The sequence below is a fragment of the Clarias gariepinus genome, chromosome 21 (assembly GCF_024256425.1).
Source record: "Clarias gariepinus isolate MV-2021 ecotype Netherlands chromosome 21, CGAR_prim_01v2, whole genome shotgun sequence".
NCBI lineage: Eukaryota > Metazoa > Chordata > Actinopteri > Siluriformes > Clariidae > Clarias > Clarias gariepinus.
Window position 1 is genome coordinate 17709915 of NC_071120.1, and position 17504 is coordinate 17727418.

The following is a 17504-nucleotide window of genomic DNA, read 5'->3' on the forward strand; positions in this document are numbered from 1 at the left end:
AAGTGAATTGTGCATATCTGAATTCCCAAAAACCTTAATGAACCGAAGCAATGCTTTTAAGAAGAATAAACCAAAATTCCTCCACGATGATGGGGGAGCCTGATAAAGTCAAACAGGAGACGAATTTCCTTAAGGCACTGCTGCTAAATGGGGATCTAAATGATATTGAATCGGGGGGTACATAGTATTGCCCAATTATTTTTTTTCTTCTGTTTGGACTAAATTTTGTTAAATAAAAGTTATTGTTATTGGTCCTCTGAGGTTTTATCTGCCAAATACTAAGACCCACTACAATTGGAAGATTTTTATTTTGTTCTTACACAGAATCCTATAGAATTTTTATGTGTGTGTGTGTGTGTGTTCTCCCATGCTTTTACTGTGTATTAATGCACGCTGGGTAACATTACATTTTAGTTTCATATAATGTTACAATATCCATTATATAGCCAGCATTCCCCTACTTACTTATTAATTTACTTTGCTTAGCTAGGCAGTTATTTTATCCAATTTTTTTTAATCCAATCCATTTTTTTCACATAAACTGGCCACATTTTATCATATAGTTTTACATAAATCATAAGCACATCAATTAATTATCTTCAATTTACCTACCTTATCCATTATTGATTTTTTTTTATTTTTATTAGAGGCGAGGGGCAAGGCATCTACCTGTCAATATCCCCCTCTCACTATTCCCTACTAATAATACCAATTTTACAAGGGTTGCCAACTCTAGTAAATCACCATACACATAATCACTAGGGGTGTAAAGCAGTATACGATATAATTTAGATTCTTAATGCAGTGATTAACATATTTGACAATACAGCTGAATTTGCTGAATTTGAAGGAGCCTGTAATCGATATCTGAAAAAAGTTTGTGTAAATGAAGCTCTGAGATGGACTGAGTAAATTCTCTCAGTTCTTTTAGTTACTTTACAACCACTGCATCATTATTATTATTAATAATAATAATAATAATAATAATAATAATAATATTAATCATTTTTGTTTTACTAATAAATAGTAATCATAACTGATGATAAATGTTGCAATACGTCTTTAGGGGAAAATAAAAAACACTGAACCCTGGCGACTGTAAAAAACAACAACAAAAATAAAAAATAAAAAAACGTATAGTCGCTTTCCAGCGCGAGCGCACGAGGATTATGCGCGAGCGGTAAAACCGACGCCCTTGTCTAACGAACGGTCCCAGCACGCAGCTGCACGTGCGCGGAGGTGGAGCGAGAAAGAGCGCCGCCTTTTCTTTATCAGACGCACAGCGCCGCTGCTCGAGCGCTCCGGTGCGTCTTCTCTACCGCTCGCTCTCGCGCTGGCTCTCTCTCTCTCAGTTTAAAACCGTTCGCGTGCTGTAGGTCGAGCCTCGCGCACCCGGAGTGTCCGTTCTCACAGAGGGGAACGTTGTTGTTATCATTTAATTATAGTTGTTGTAATTATTGTTTATTATTATTATTTACAAAAGATTCTTCGCACCTGTGTTTTAGAAGGGAGAGAGAGGGAGAGATTTAACGGACACCTGCCTACACACTTTGAATCAGAACTCCGGGGAACAGCCGGTTTAAGTTTCCCCGTTTCCGCCTGTGTCTCAGGCTCGTGACTCTGTGGGACGTTATTCGTTTATTTCCTTGTTGTCACTATTAACATGGGACCGCTTCTCGTCTTCTTCGTCCTCTGTGCGAGTCCGGCTGTCCCGCATCTCGCGAAAGGTAAGGAGCACAGACCCACTCTTCTTCCTCCGCTCAGCTCGTGCTCGTGCTGCTGCCCGTTAACCGGACGCGGTGTGAATGTTAATGTCCATCACTTGTGTCACTCAGCCAAACATTTTCGCGCGCGCTATCTTTACACAGTAGAATTCATTTGCAATTACGTGGTGCGTTTTTTTTTTTTTTCTTTTTCGGAGACTGCTCTTCGCGTTTTTCAGGATGCGCACGCACCATGCTCCGTTTTGTTTTAAGACGGCACGCGCTTGCATCTCGAAATTCTCCTATTAGTTTACAGATTTGCACGGAAGAAATGCATCAAACACTGCCCAGGGACTCCGTTTCCGGTATGCCGGTGAGGATGTGGGACAGTCATTATGTTTTTTTTTTTTTTTTTGGACGCTGGGACGGTGCGCGCGCTCACACAGCAGCAAACGTCTCTCAGCGGAGTTGCATCCTGACTTCTTTCTATATACTATAACCTGCAATTGCGATACTTCTTTTAAAGAGTAGCGCATGTACTGTAAGCATCAGTTTATTTAATCATGCACCAACTGATTAATTCATTTACATATTCATCTATTCGTCATTTGTTTCTTTCCTCGTATTACACTACCACGACGACGCTGTTTTTTTTTTTTTTCCTCTCTCAAAAACTGACGTCAGCTTTTAAAGCCCCTAACAGGTTAGACCACTTGCTCAAATACAGATCCTCTCGCAAACTGCTAATGTCTAACGGGTACGAATGTTGCATATTTTTTAATACCAAGTGCAATAATATTTGTGCTGCAGATGCCATTCTCATTTCAAAAGCAACTTTTAACCAGGTCCCATTCCATACTTGACGACCTGATGGAAGCTTGTATAGTTATCATGAATTTTTCAAGCCCTCCAACCTCTAGTGCATTAGAAATCAGATCAGCATTAAATTATGCAGACATACAATCCATCGATAAATAGCAAGTACAATTTGTTGTATTTTTCTATTTTGCATCTGTGCTTGGAGAGACAGGGACATAAGCAAAACTGCTGTTTGTATTTCTGTGCCCAGCGATCAGCTGGTTTGTTTTGCCTTTTCATTTACTCATGATGCTCCATGTGTAAATTAAGAGCTGCTGTGTTTTTGTAAAGTGGCAATGGAAATGCTTTTAAAGTGGAACAATGGCAGCACTTGAGTATTTCCCCATTTTCCCCCCAGCTTTTCAACATCACTGTTTCTAAAATGTGCCCACCCTCTCCAGGCTGCCAGTGCTAAGAGTTATAATAAAGAGAGAACCCCCCACCCTCCAGGCCATTTATGTTCATGCTGCTTGGAGCTCACTTAATTTAAGCATAACAAATTTTAAAACATACGATAACTTTGAGGCGTACTGGTTTCTGGAGTTGCAGAAGTGAAACAGGCAGCAAAGATTTCTTTAAAATCGATCGCTTAGTCTTCTTTTTTGACATGTTTGTCAAAATGTAAATATTTATGTTTTCTTATTCTGTAAATCACATATTAACATGATGTGATTTCTTTTTTTAAGTGATTTGGCCTCTTAAAAGGCACAGCACAGTTTTGATGTATGAAGTGCAAAAATTTCGAAGCTGAACATCTTAAAACTGCTCAGAACGCAGGAAAATTTTTTTAAAACCCTGCAGTTTCTTCGTTTCCTTGGAATTATAAGAAATTTAAATGTCAAATGAATTGACATGATGTCAGTGTGGCATGATAAGATATCATATATCATTAAGTGCCCCATCCACTTGTAACCAGTACCACAGTACTGGTTGTTGTATAGGCAAACCATTGTACAACCAGCATCCCAGTTTGCTTTCTTACAGTATGAAATATAACAAAGAACTTTATTTCTTTTCTTTTTTTTTTATTATTATGGAAATATTATAAAACTTACTTTCCATGCAGATCTGGCAGTTTGATAAATGACTAATAATATTAATTCATTAAAAATTTTATCTGTATAATAATGTGGTTAAAAGGAAATTCTTTGTATTTTTGTTCTTTTTAAGTAAAAGCTCCTTTCAGCAGTTTTGTAAGAAATATATTTTTTTTTCTTTAAGAAGGAACTTCTACTTAGACAAAAGTTGAGTTTTATTGTTTTTATCTTCTTCCTCCCAATCTATCTCTAGAATATTTGTATTTTGTCCTAATTGCCTCCGTGTAATTCAGAATGAGTGCTGTGAATCTGGCTGATGCTTTTGAATCTAATGAAAGCCTACTTGTATAATAAGACGCAGCTGCTGTCACTTCCTCTGCCATTTGGGTGTGTTAAGGAAGTTCGAAGTTTATTCAGCTGCAAAAAGGAACTTTGAATTTTTCTATCACAACTGTGCCCGATTTGATTTTTTTGCTGAATGTGAACATTTAGGCTGATTGAGTCAACAATCTTCCCTCACATGCTTTCTGTCTGAACAGGTTCAGAGCCCCCAGTCCTGTTCCTGACGCTCAGAACAGAGCAACTGTTCAGTTCCAGCCTTGAACAAACTGTTTTCCAGTTTAACATTTTAAGTTAGAGCTTACTGCATCGGTTGCTTTAGCACATGCCATTATGCAATATATTGAGAGCTCGGCTTGCCGTCTGTGCTGCTGATTCAATTGCATTGTGTTGGCTCACCAGATGCTTGAGGCAGACCATGAAATAACAATGCCTGATGAAAAGAGATGCCTTGTTCAGAAGAATCTATTGGTAGATAGTAATCAGGCTGGAGGTCCAGGCTAAACCATATACAGAGTCAGGGTTGAGGAATGTCGGTAGGTTGACTTTCGCACAGTGTTGCGGCAACCTGTCAGTAATTTGAATCTGACATTTTATATTAAATAGAATTAACAATGCTACTCTACAGCATTATGTATTTAATTTAGTACTATGTTTATTTAGCATTGTTAAAAGTTTGTCATATATTAAAGTAACATCTATATAACAGCTTACATGAACAGTGCTACTAGATGAAACTGTATGCAAAAATCATGATTTATTACGTCACAGTTTTGTGGTGAGGTGAACAAAAACCTGAAATTTCTTCCCATTTATTATCAATTTAATTTCTAAACATATAAACTTGTACAAACTTCTGAACAGCAACTAACTGGCCATCATTTCCTGAACATATACAGAATGCACAAAAAAGGGGCATTACTGTTTTGATTTAAAAAATAATCCTTGGTCTAGGTATCCATAAGCTCTATGTTGTTTGTTGTTTAAGCGTGTAACAGCACTATCTAGGGCAAGGTCTTTTGAATAAGTGATATTTAGATCCAATTTTGAATAGATAAAATTTTACTTTGCATAACGCTTCTTTCTCGATAAAATAAAAAGAACAAGTCCTTTGTGACATCAAATGCCCCTGCAACAGAACTCAACACAGAAAACTCACTTTGTTTATTTCGGTTGCTTTATAAATGCTGAAAAAAAATTTGTGGGTTTTTTCTTTCAGCATTTATAAAGCATCAGAAATAAACAAAGCGAAATTTATTGCCTTGAATTAGTTACTTTGTATACTGACAGACACATTCAGTTAAATATTAAACACTGTCTATACAGTTTCCTGGTTGAGGAAGAAAACATACATCACTCATTCGAGTTTTCTGCCTAGCATGTATCTAAACAAAATAAAATTTAAAAAATGTGAGAGAGTGGTATTCCACTTTGTCTGCTGAATGCGCCAAACCCAGGAATGATGTCATTTTGACTTATTATTTGGACTTATTGGAAAACTAATGTATTAGAATGGAATTCCATTTTAAAGAAATGTTTGACTTTTAAATCCTGTACAAATTCTTTTGCTTCGATATGTTTCACATCTGATTCATATTAGAAATTCCATGTTTCATTTTTGCATGGTTATTGAACTAATACAATTTGTGTTTACATTTAAAGCGCCTAATCAGATTATATGCGCTTTTAACATGAGCAAAGATGTTCTGCTTACTGTGAAGCCAGAAATTTAATGGAAGAAGCAGCAGAAGTAATAGTGTTTTCTCCAACTTAGAGGTTAGGTGTCCCATCTTTTGTGATAAATTCCTCTGTGTTATGATTGGTTGCAAGAATTCAGTCTCATCTGTGATTAGTTAGATGCTTTACTACTCCTGGAGTGTAATCCAATAAGTGTCCCTTCCTCACTGGATGAATGTAAAGAATTGTTCTCATAGAGGTTACAATCAGAATGGAAGCTAAATTTCTCTCCGAAAGAATGGGGAAAATGTGCAGAAAGAATATATTTATACAGATTTAGTGTTTACATGTATACTATTTACGTGCTGAATGGAGTATAAAAGGTTTACACCACCCCTCTCATTCAGATTGAAAATCCCAGTTGGGTCAGATTGGGTCGGACTGTTCCGATTGATGTGGTTAGATGATGCATTTTTATTCAAATTGGGCTACTATTCTAAGTATTATTTGAATATAAGAGGCCATTGAAATGCACCTAGTGAGAAATTAATATTGAAATGATGTACATTTGTATTCAGACCCCAGACATCAGATACCTGAGCAACAGACGTGTGCCTCAGTTACATGTTTGGTATCTAAAATGCTATTCCATGGTTTATGTGGTGTATTTAGTCTATTTAGAGTGAACAACCAGTGATAACACCAAACTGTCTGTCAGTGGTTATTTATAAATGATTTAATAACATTGATTAGGGATGAGAATCACCATAGATACACTAATTATCAGGGACAATATTATTATGATATCTAGGCATTTTGAGATTTTGTTAGTATCACGATTTTATAAATCAGTAATATACTTGCAGTATACTAGATACTTATAAGACGGTTATTCCAGTGTTAACTATTCTCCCGTACAGATATCTTTTTCTCATTCATCCTATTAATCAGATCAAATTTCCATTTCAAGTGCAAGTTGCTTTTTTGCTTTACATAACATTAGATTTGACAGAAAACCTCATCTTCTTCAGTCTGTATTTTCATCTACCCTGAAATACTTGCATTTAAAGGTGGTAGTCTAAATGCTTAAAAAATAAATACAGTCTTAGATGCTTCCAAACAAGAAAAATGTGGCATCTTCAGAGGCGTGAACTACACATAGGTTATTTGCATAATCTCAATAGGGAGCCCTGAAAATAAGCTTAACCTAACCTGCGTCTGAACCCACATAAATATTGACAGAACTTTTGCTCTTAAGTCCCCAACTCTGAATATGGCCCTTAACCATGTACAACGATGCCATTTAAAAAAAGAAAAAGAAATGAAAGTAGTTCCGATGATAGAGGTCATTCAAAGTCAGATCTAGTCCTAGTGCTCTCTTGTATTGAAGCCAAATCACAAAGCAAAACTATTTAAATTTTTCATGATGATCTTCTACTCTGATCAAGCAGCATCGGCTTTGTCTTATTGTTCCTTTTTCTTCGTGCTTCCTGTTGTGTGATTGTGGAATTTGCCATCTGGGCTCTTGCTGTTCAATTGTATTAGTACTAAAGAGTTTTGACAGCATAGTCTATGGTAGTCATTGTGTTTTCTTTCCTCTGAAGTGCAAAACCAAAGCTTGTCTGAATTTTATGAGCCCACAGAGGAGCTAGAATTGAACAGCGGTGGTTAAGTTTTTGGTGGACACGGTGCGCTGACAGGGGCATCTGAAAATGACACAGAGATCGACTCCATAGAGTTTCTTTAATAATAGTGAGGTTAATTGTATGCAGGGCACAAGGTTCAGAATGACATTTGTAGCTGGGAAGAATGTAAAGTTTGTCCCGATGTGATAACTCACTGCATGAAGACATTATAGGTGGTAATATAAATCTCTGTGTGTCATCCGTTGCAGACTGCTCTGGGTAAACAGTGGACTTAGAAATGTTGAATTAACAGTGCTTCACTGCATTTTTTTTTAAGAGTTCAGACTGTTGCTACAGTAAGCTGAATTTGAGACCTGTGTTGGGTTGTAGAAAAGTAGATTTCAAGATCAGTACTGCAAAATGACAGTATGCGACACCATAGTACAGTGCATGATAGAACACATAATTTGTAATGAATTTATTATTATTATTTATTATTATTATTATTACCAATAATAATAATAATAAATTTAAGGTCTATCTGGAAGCATAGATTTATTTGCACTCCTAGTGATGTTATTAATTTGCAAGCTATGGTAAATGTTTTAAAACAATCATTTACAAGGATTTTTTTGCGTAGTGGGCTATCTAAAGCTAGCTAAATAATATGGTTTGCTTAGCTAGGAAAAGCTAACTTAAAATGGTTTATTAGCACAACAATGGGGGGATATGGGATATGAACAGGGGTTAAAGTGATTCAGCAGGTAAAGGAACCCTAAAAGCCAATGTAACGATGCAGCGGGAAAAATGACTCGCCTCACGATAACACAGATTATACTGTATCAAACATGCCCTTTTCACTTGCATGACATTTGATGAATGATTTGGTCCATAAGCACACTTTGTCTTGTTTTGCATGCTTGGAATGTTACATTTGCAACTCAAGGTGTTTACCTAAATACAAGTTGGTGTCTATGCACATTACTAATGTATACAGTATACTAAGCATGAATCCCATTGGGAAACGCAGTCTGTGCGAATGAGTCAAAATAAATAAATAAACAAACAAAGTTTAGTTCATTGCTGTTGTAGTTTTAATTGTATTCTTCTGGAAGTCTCTTACAAAGGTGTGATCACAGTATCAGGAACAGACAGCACATAAAAAAAAGAAAAAAGATTTACATCTTCAGTTTCCTCCCCCTAGTTTGCACATGATGTCATTCACATTATTATTTTTTTTTGTAAATTTTTCACAGCATGGCCACTTTTTGTTGATGCATTTGATCCTTCTCGCACATGTTACATTAGTAATGTGTTATTTAACGGTTGAGCCGGTATAGCGTCATAGCAGTATGGAGCACTTTTATGTGAGAAAACATGACACTACACACAAACATCACACAGCGCAACTTCAGTTTTCACCCACTTAGCACTCCGTCTGTTTCTATTTCAGAGACTTGTCTTGAGTCTGCTCTCACTTCCAAAGCGCTGTCATTGTTTAGTCAGTAATTAGATTCATGTGATACAGTGCCGTAGAGATTAATATATATCGTCTAATTAACGTGTAGTCGTCTATGGCTACACCGAATCAAACCGTAACTGTAAAGATTGCTGTTGTTTAGATTATTGATTATTGGTTTAAGGACATTCAGTAATCCCAGGAAAGTATCCATAACTTACAGGTAACAGGTGGGTGTGTGGAACTGTGTCTGGAAAAGTTTTTCAGAATCCTCAGATCCTCTAGGATCAGTGTTCATAATAAAGATGGTATAATACTTTAGCAACTGTCCTGGATTAGACAGAGCTCTCCAACTCACATGGATTGAAAGCATAGGTTCAGTTGATTTAAAACCAATGTGTTAGTTGTACTTGCACAATCCAATGTTCCCAGTGCCTAGTCACTTGACCACCAATCATAATTGCTTCCCAATGACTAAATGACTAATGACTTGTCCCCGCCAACCAATTCCTAATCACTGTTGTTGATCATTCATGTTTCCCAAAGACTTTTTGCTGAATGACCAAATAATGATCATTGTTCTCAGTAACCAATTCCTGATCTCCATTAGGCCCTAATAATTAATTACCAATCAGAGACTAATAATTGACCATGATTGCTTTAATGACCAATCGCTGACTCCCACTGCTGACGAATCATTGATGACCGGTTTCCCAAAAACCGATACCTGATCACCATTGTTTTCTAAACACCAGTCACTAGTCACCAGTGTTTGTCCCTTCTGCAAACCTTCTCTCGATTTTGTCTGAATTCTTGATACATTTTAGCATTAGGCTAACATGTAATTACCATAGTTGGTGCGTTCTTCATGTATATTGTTTTGATATTGAAATGTTAATGTATTCAGTCAGTATGCAGATTAGACTATGAGACCATCTTCTGATGTCTTCATCAAGCTTTCTGAGCTTGCATTAGCTCACAGTTACTGTACAGTATTTGGCAACATCTACGGTTGAAGTGAAGGATTGCTTCACAAAATGTGTTAATGTTTGTGTGAAAATAAGGAATAATTTGAGAGACTGTGGAGTCCATCATGGAAAATAAATGACATTATCACTAGTCACAATTATTGACACCAATGAACACAATCAAAAAATGCATGGCTTAAAAAAATTATTGGAAAAGGACAAGAGAACATATACTTAAAAAGGGAACAGACATGACAGAGCGACTGAGATTAAGAGAGAAGCTGCTGACCAGACTTCCAACTCCAAATCCTGAGCATAAAGCTGTTTTAGGGGCCTAAATTTTTTAAGTACAAAATTAATATCATGTGTTTTCATGCAGTCCCGCTTGGTGAATCATGAGTCTGACCTGGATTAGGAGTCATTTTACTTCCTTTCTTTCTCAATCATTATCTATACCGCTCATCCTGTACAGGGTCATGGGAGGCTTGGACCTTTTAGGCAACTCTGGGTACTTAGCAGGGTACAGATTGGATGAGGTGTCAATCCACTGCAGGGCACAGAAACACACATACTCACAAACAAACTATGTGCAATTTTGAAATGCCAGTTGGAATACCCTGCATGTCATTGGACTGTGGGAGGAAACCAGAGTCTCTGGAGAAAACCTACCTAGCATAGAGAGAACATGCCAACTCCATGCACACAAAGCCAATGCAAAGATGCAAAATTATACTGCTTCTTTTAGAATTACATTTCTATCCATCAAAGCACAAGATATCGCAGATGACAATAACTACCCGGAAAGTGTCCTGTGTTTACCCACCAAAAAAAATAAATAAATAAAAAAAACACCTTTTACTTTGATTTTCTGTGGGATCTGAAAGCAAAATGTAAATCACTCAAACAATCAACCAAATGCCCAAAATTGTGGCAAGATTGTATTTGTATTTTCCTACTAAGAATGTCAAGATTAAAATATAGCCACAATCAAGCAACACACTTTTCTATTGTAAAAAAAAGAAGAAAGAATTTAACAACCAACTGACAATCCAAAATGCAACACAATAATCTTATACAAAAGAACAAAAGAAAGAAGGATGAGTGCTGACTCCCTACTGAACGTTAATTGCAGAGAATGGAGACATGGAATTTTTGTGCCAGTTTCTTCAGGGAGAGGTCTTTTCTGGGTTGTAGTGAAAAGTGATCATGGCAGATGAAACTGCAAACATGATGACAGGCAAACTACAGACTCGTAGATTCCAAAAAAAACAACAACTGCATGCTATGGTTGAAAGTGTGGCTGCCCAACCTACATGCATGCTAAATCAGATGGATGGTTTGGATCAGCCGTCCATGTTCTTCTGTACCATCTCCCCAAACAGGAGCCATTGATGGCCTTGCCATGTAATACACACAAAAAACGAAATCGCAGTATGGACCTTTTCAATTATTTAATTGCAAAAGGCTAAAAAATCTCTAATTAATCATATCACAATCGCAGTATGTGCAATTTGATCATATCGTGCAGCTCTCACGAAAAAGGAATCAAGACCTGATGTTAAGAGAGCGCATAAAAAAAGTCTCCAAACGGAAAAGTAGCTCTAGATGGAGTAGAAGCTTCTTTTTAAAATAAAGGGGACCAAATTTTACCATGTTGTAAGCAAAATACCTTTAACACTAATCACAGTTAATTATCCCGTACTGGGTCACGGAGCCCAGGAGCCTAGGAACTTAGATCATGAGGCGGGGTACACCGTAGACTCACACACACACTACGGGCATTTTGGATATTGACAATTAGCCTAATCTGGATGTCAGGACTGTGGGAAGGAACCCAGAGGAAATCCACCAAGCACAGCAAGAAACCTGAAAACTCCACGCACACAGACCTGCGGTAAGAATTTAAACCCTGGCCCTGGAGGTGCAAGGTCACAGCGCTAACGGCTACACCATCATGCCGCCCAACCATGATTATTAAGCACCAATAGTTTTATGAGCTTTTACACAATGTTCAGACTTTAGGTTAATTTAAAGTTCTTTTCATTAGGTTAGGTATGTTCATTATGCCTTAGGCTGTATTAAGAGGCCGTACATGAAGCGTAGGGATGACAACTATATAACACAGAGCAGCATATCTTTTGAAAATAACGCTATTAAAACAGGGAAAATAAAGGAAGAATAATGAACACTCATAGAGGAAATAAAATTATATATCACTGCTATAGATGGAGGAAAAGCAGCTTGGCACAGTGACACTTTGAGATGAAGAGCATCACCGCTTCGAATTGCGAACTTATAAAGTTTATCAGTGGTTTATTATACAATTCTTTCCTATTAAAACAGTGGAGGTGGATTTCTTGCATGCCTATGACCCTATTGACCCGGAAGCACTAAATCTCATCATATCTGTCAACGTTTTAATGTGAGTTTCAGTAGAATGAAAACACAGATCCTGGATTTATATTGGCAGTCGAAAGAGATCCATATAAAATTTGTGCACATGGATGGTGTGAACATGTATTTCTGGCCAAGCGGAAGTGATAATATTAACACACGTCCATGATGATAGCCAGACTGGTTGTGTAAAGCTAGAACCACTCCCGATGAACAAAATACCCAGATTCATGGAAAACCCCTAGAACTGTACTGTAGATATTGAAGACCACAAAAATAGAGAAATGTCTGTCAGAAAATGTTCAGTGACATTCAGTGCTCCCTGGATGTGGGCCACTAAAACGTAAGAGTTAGAACTAGAGCTGTAAATTACTATTAGACCTAGATTTTTAGGCATTGTGATTTTTGTTTATTGTCTGATTTGTCTCAAGTAGCTACTGTATATTTATTTTCAGGTTTTAAAATATTAAAACCTACTACTATAATCTAACATGCATTAAAATGTTTTTAAACTTACGTTTTTTTGTTTTTTAAATGTCATATCTTACACAAAAGCTACAGTATGGTCTGTTTTTCCTTTCTGCACTTCACTCCAGAGCAGAATGTGACAGAATTGTACCAACCAGCCATAAACACAAAAACAGAAGTAGGGATAATCTTCTGTCTTGGGAAGATTTATAAATCAAAACCTGGCAGATCTGTTCTGTGAAACAGGACACAATGCACTTTGGACGCTGTGCAGGCTCCATATTCCAGTCCAGTAATTTGGGGGCTAAAGTGCAATATGTATGTAATAATTAAATACTTAAAAATACAAAAGAAAGCAAATCAAAGAGGTTACATTACAGCAGGAGTTAGGGGTGTGTGACATTAGATACATAATCTGTGTGCATGTAAAGCTGTTGTGTCTGTCCCCATCTACAACTGGAATCCTAAACCTTGCTATCAACTTAAGGGACTATAAATGTAGACAGACGTTGTGCAAATGGATGTTTTTTGTTTTTTTTTTGTCATTCATTTTCTCCAGTTTATGGGTAAAATCTTATTGTTAGGAGGTTGCATTTGCAATTTTGTGTTTCAGTTAGTCATTTAACATTATCATAACATCATTTTGTCAAAGTCGCTCTAACTTTCAGAAACAAGGTTGTCCAGATGGTGTCTCGACAGTGGACGTCACCGCGAGGACAGTTCAACTATAATACAACGCTCATCTAATATAAGGGTTCCTGCTGGGTTTGCAGGACGAGACAGAGATGTTTGACGATTAAACCCAATAGAAACACACTTGTTTTTTAAATAAGCTAATTATGAAATACTGTTAATTAAGTATGGGAGTAGAGAACAATGTGATCTCAGTGACTTTGCCCATGGCATGGTTTTTAGTGCCAGGTGGCCTGGTTTGAGTATTTTACAAATGGATGACATTCTGTGATTTTCACAAACAACGATCTTTAACTTACACAGAACAGTGCAATAAAAACATCCAATGAGTGACAGCTCTGTAGGCCTTTTAGATGAAAGGAATAACAGAAAAATGACCAGACTGGTTCAAGCCAGTAGGAAGTCTACAGTAACTCTGATACCTAATCTTTACACTGTACCAGTGGTGAGCAGAAAAGCATCTCAGCATCCCAGAGAAAAAAAAAAAAAAAAAGAAAAAAGGTTAACATGCAAAAATAAATCCTCTGAAACTGGTCAGGTTACAGGGAAAAGGGACTGGAAATAAAGCCAAAAATGCCTGGAGAACTATTCCTCAGGAATATCTTAAAGGGATATAAGAAAGCCTGGCTCTTTGGAAGCATTTTTTTCAAGAAATGAGGGGTAGCTCAAGACTTTTGCACAATAGTGTATTTATGACCTTGGAATAAATATTTTCATTACTACTTGGGTTGTAGTAGATTTTTCCGCATAATGAGATTAAGATTCGTGAAAGTGTTGAATTATTATTGTGTCATAGTGTTTAAACCCAAAAACAACAATCTTACTGTTCTGGTCATCTGGTGCACTTTTTGTAAACCGGCTAAATTGCAAATATTCAGTTTCTGACTTTCAGATTACATTGCAAACTGAATTGCAAAAATAAAAATACAGTTTCATTGTTGGTTCATTCTGTTCAATTGACACTTACTGTTACAGAGTTGTATTTTACATAATGACACATTTTCAGAAAGATTGTACCTCTGGGCTACCATAGTGAAGCAATATACAGTAACTACTTTCTTTTTAAGTAGGAACTTTTTTTTTTCTACACATATTTTATACCACACCATTCCTAATATAAATTGTGCTTCCACTGGCGAAATAGCAAAACAAAAACTCGTCTGAGCTCAGGTCCCTCTTGGGTACAGAGTTCCATTTATTGTGAAATATATTGCTCTACTCCTCTTGAAGTTCCTATACAATTTACATTGTGATTGTGGTAGCATGACCTTTGCGCTATAATGCTTTCGGGAAAACGTGAGAGATCATGCTGGCATTCTCGCCATCCGTCTAGTTGACCTTAACCACCTCACTGATCTTACGGCTCTGAGTTTAGATAGTCTCTAGAATCATTTTAAAGAGTCCGGTGAGAAACGGCAGGAAAGCAGATTTTTGACTGTGTTAACTTGCATAATTAACACAGTCATTCCATATATATGTTATATTATGTCTTTTATATAATAGTAAACTTTAAATAGATTGATGGTCTGGTTTTGATTACTGTAGTAAAAGATTGTACTATTTTCTTTGCTGCTGCCATTTGTTTTCTTGTGGGGTTGTAATTAAAGATTATAATGATTAGGGACTATGCATACTTTGAAATTGCTGTAGCAGTAAAATGTCTGCAGAAGAACAAATTGCTCATGCAGTGAAATAAAAGCCTACCACATTAAGCATCAGAAGAAGAATATGCGTATTACAGAAGAGCTACACAGGCTGAATCTGTCTGAATGTATTTGTATAATTTTGTGTGATCTAACTATCCATATATCCGTCAGTATCTGTGCTTACATAGACAAAATTTATTTAATCTAATAGAATCTAATTGGAAATTCCAACTTAAATTTTTTAATGGAAACCGATTAGATAAGATGTACGTTTACATGCTCAATGCATTTCATTAGAATGTAAGTTTTTTGGCATGCACAACATAGTTCTGGCTGACGTGAAGTGTTTAAATTGAGAAAAATAATTCTTCTAGCAGATTAGAGAGGTTATGACAGACTTGCCTTTATATTTTCTGATAACATATCAGCAATTCAGTCTCATCTGTGATTGGTTAGGTTCTATACTACATATGAGTAGGTGAGCTAATCTGTGTTTTTTCTTCAGTCAGAGACCCAGTGGGTGAAAGTAAAGACACGTGAGTGAGAGTTGTTCTTGCAGAGTTTACTGATCACAAATGGAGGCAAATTTTCCTCCTGGTAACTCATCAAATCACCTAATGTTTCCCCATGTGGGGCAAACATGCCAAAAGAATTTATTTATTCCAAAAAGACAGAAATGATCAACTAATATGTTTATGGCTAGTATTTATCTACTAAGCAAATTATTAAAATTTGTACCTCTCACTTTAACTGAGAATTAATTCTGATTCATTCTAATGCCATCCATGTCTATGAAGTCTTGGGAGCAAAAATTAGCCGTGCAATCTGTATGGGATCGACAGCAGTACTGATCGATAGCGTACCCTCTGACAATCACAGGAACACCTCTTGCATGTTTGTAAGCGTATGTATCAGGAAGAGAGCAGATAGCACTTTCTACCTGGTGTATTGCACTGCCATGTAAGCATGAGTCGAAGCTCAAAAAGATGTGGTTGGCTGACGAACGATTTTATTATGCTGCATTTATTTTACCTCTGAATTGGGAAGTCAGAGCTCAAAAGGATGTCATTTCCGACACATATTTTCCAGCTACGTTGTGGGTTGTCATTTGCTTGGAAGTCAAAGGCGAGGAGACCTTCCTGTGCTCTCGAGTATTGGGTCTAGTTTAAGGGGGGTTGTTTTCTTTGTTTTTTTTCCTGGTGGAACGTCAAGAATTAAACGTCCCAACATGTAGGCAATTCCATTGTTAGCCTTCATTATCCCCACGTGGTACAGTAGCTGTTGTGTAAAGGAAATTGGTAAATGGAGAAAATATGAAAAAAGACCACATGTAACATTTATATATTTTGGTATTTCACTATAAAAAAAAAAAGTCTTGAGCCACCACTCATTTCTTCACATTTTGCTCCCAAAGAGCCAGACATTTGTGTATTTTTAATGTAGTGGTAAGCAATAGTTTCCGTGCTTTCTAAGGGACTTTTTGGTCCTCTCAAAAGAGAGAAAAGGGAGGGAGCTACTGTGTAAGACGAGAGGAGGGAGGGAGGGAGGGAGAGAGATAGTCTAAACAGTGGCCCCCAGCCTCCTCTTCTTTTACTTCACAAACACACACACACACACACACACACACGCGTGTGCACAAAGCATGCTGACACAGGTTACTGAATGACATGTACTGTACTGACATGTACAAAATGACAAAATGTATGATTGGTCAGTGGGTGTTGTTTAAGAATTGTGAGTTTGCTGTTTTCCTTTACAGTTAATGTCCATGGTAAAAGTTGGACAGTAAATAAATTTTAAAAAAGCATGTTAGTTAATAATTTAAACAGTAAATCTTTTTTTCTTTTCCTGCAGTTTAATGTAAGTGTCTACAACAAACAGTTTGTAAATGAATAATCAGTATGTAAGAGCTGATCTTTGGTGTGGATTAAAATCTTAGCATATCTTCTTTCTGATTAAAAAAAAAGATAAGGTCTATTCTTTTTTTTTCTGGTAAAAAGCCTACAATTGAAGGTACTCCATATCTGTAAAGATGTAAATGATAGGAATTTGGGAAAAGGCTGCTTAACCGCCGGTGTTAGAGATGACTCTTGAGTGCAGTTTGCTTCTCGTAGGCAGATTTAAACTCAGCACTTATTGATGTTTGTGGCTGGATGAACACCTCAGCCCTGGGGTTTAGGAAATGCACCATGCCAATCTGCAGAATGTTAGATACTGCAAAAAAAAACAGCCTCTAAATTTTCTAGAAAAGGGTTTGGACTGATATTTATTCATCAATCTGTATGAACACATTGTTTTTCTACCATAGCTAATCTAAACACAAAGAAGGTAACACTTCTTCCCGAGAACAGCAGAGCTGAGCAATAAGCTGGGAGGATATTTTTCTTATACGAGGTCACACTCACTCATTGTCTATACCGCTTAATCCTATCCCAGGAAACTTAGAGTATGAGGCAGGGTACACCCTGGACAGGGCTATGAGATCACAGTAGAAGAAAAATCTAATTGACAAATCCAAAAAGGCAGGAATGTTTTTAGGGCCCGAGCACTATAATATCAGCCCTATGTTGTCATAGTGCAGTGGTTCTCAAACATTTTCTATCATTCCCCACTTAAGGGGGTGGGTGAATTTTCAAG

General features: G+C 36.9%; 1 protein-coding gene across 1 annotated transcript in view; it reads left to right on the forward strand.

Moving 5' to 3' along the window:
- Positions 1 to 1305: 1305 nt before the first annotated feature.
- edil3a (EGF-like repeats and discoidin I-like domains 3a) overlaps positions 1306 to 17504 on the forward strand; it is a 209566-nt gene continuing 193367 nt past the window's right edge. Inside the window, exon 1 of the mRNA XM_053481489.1 lies at positions 1306 to 1727. Coding sequence (XP_053337464.1) covers positions 1664 to 1727 — 64 coding nt within the window. The 5' untranslated portion in view covers positions 1306 to 1663. The remainder of the gene's footprint in view (positions 1728 to 17504) is intronic.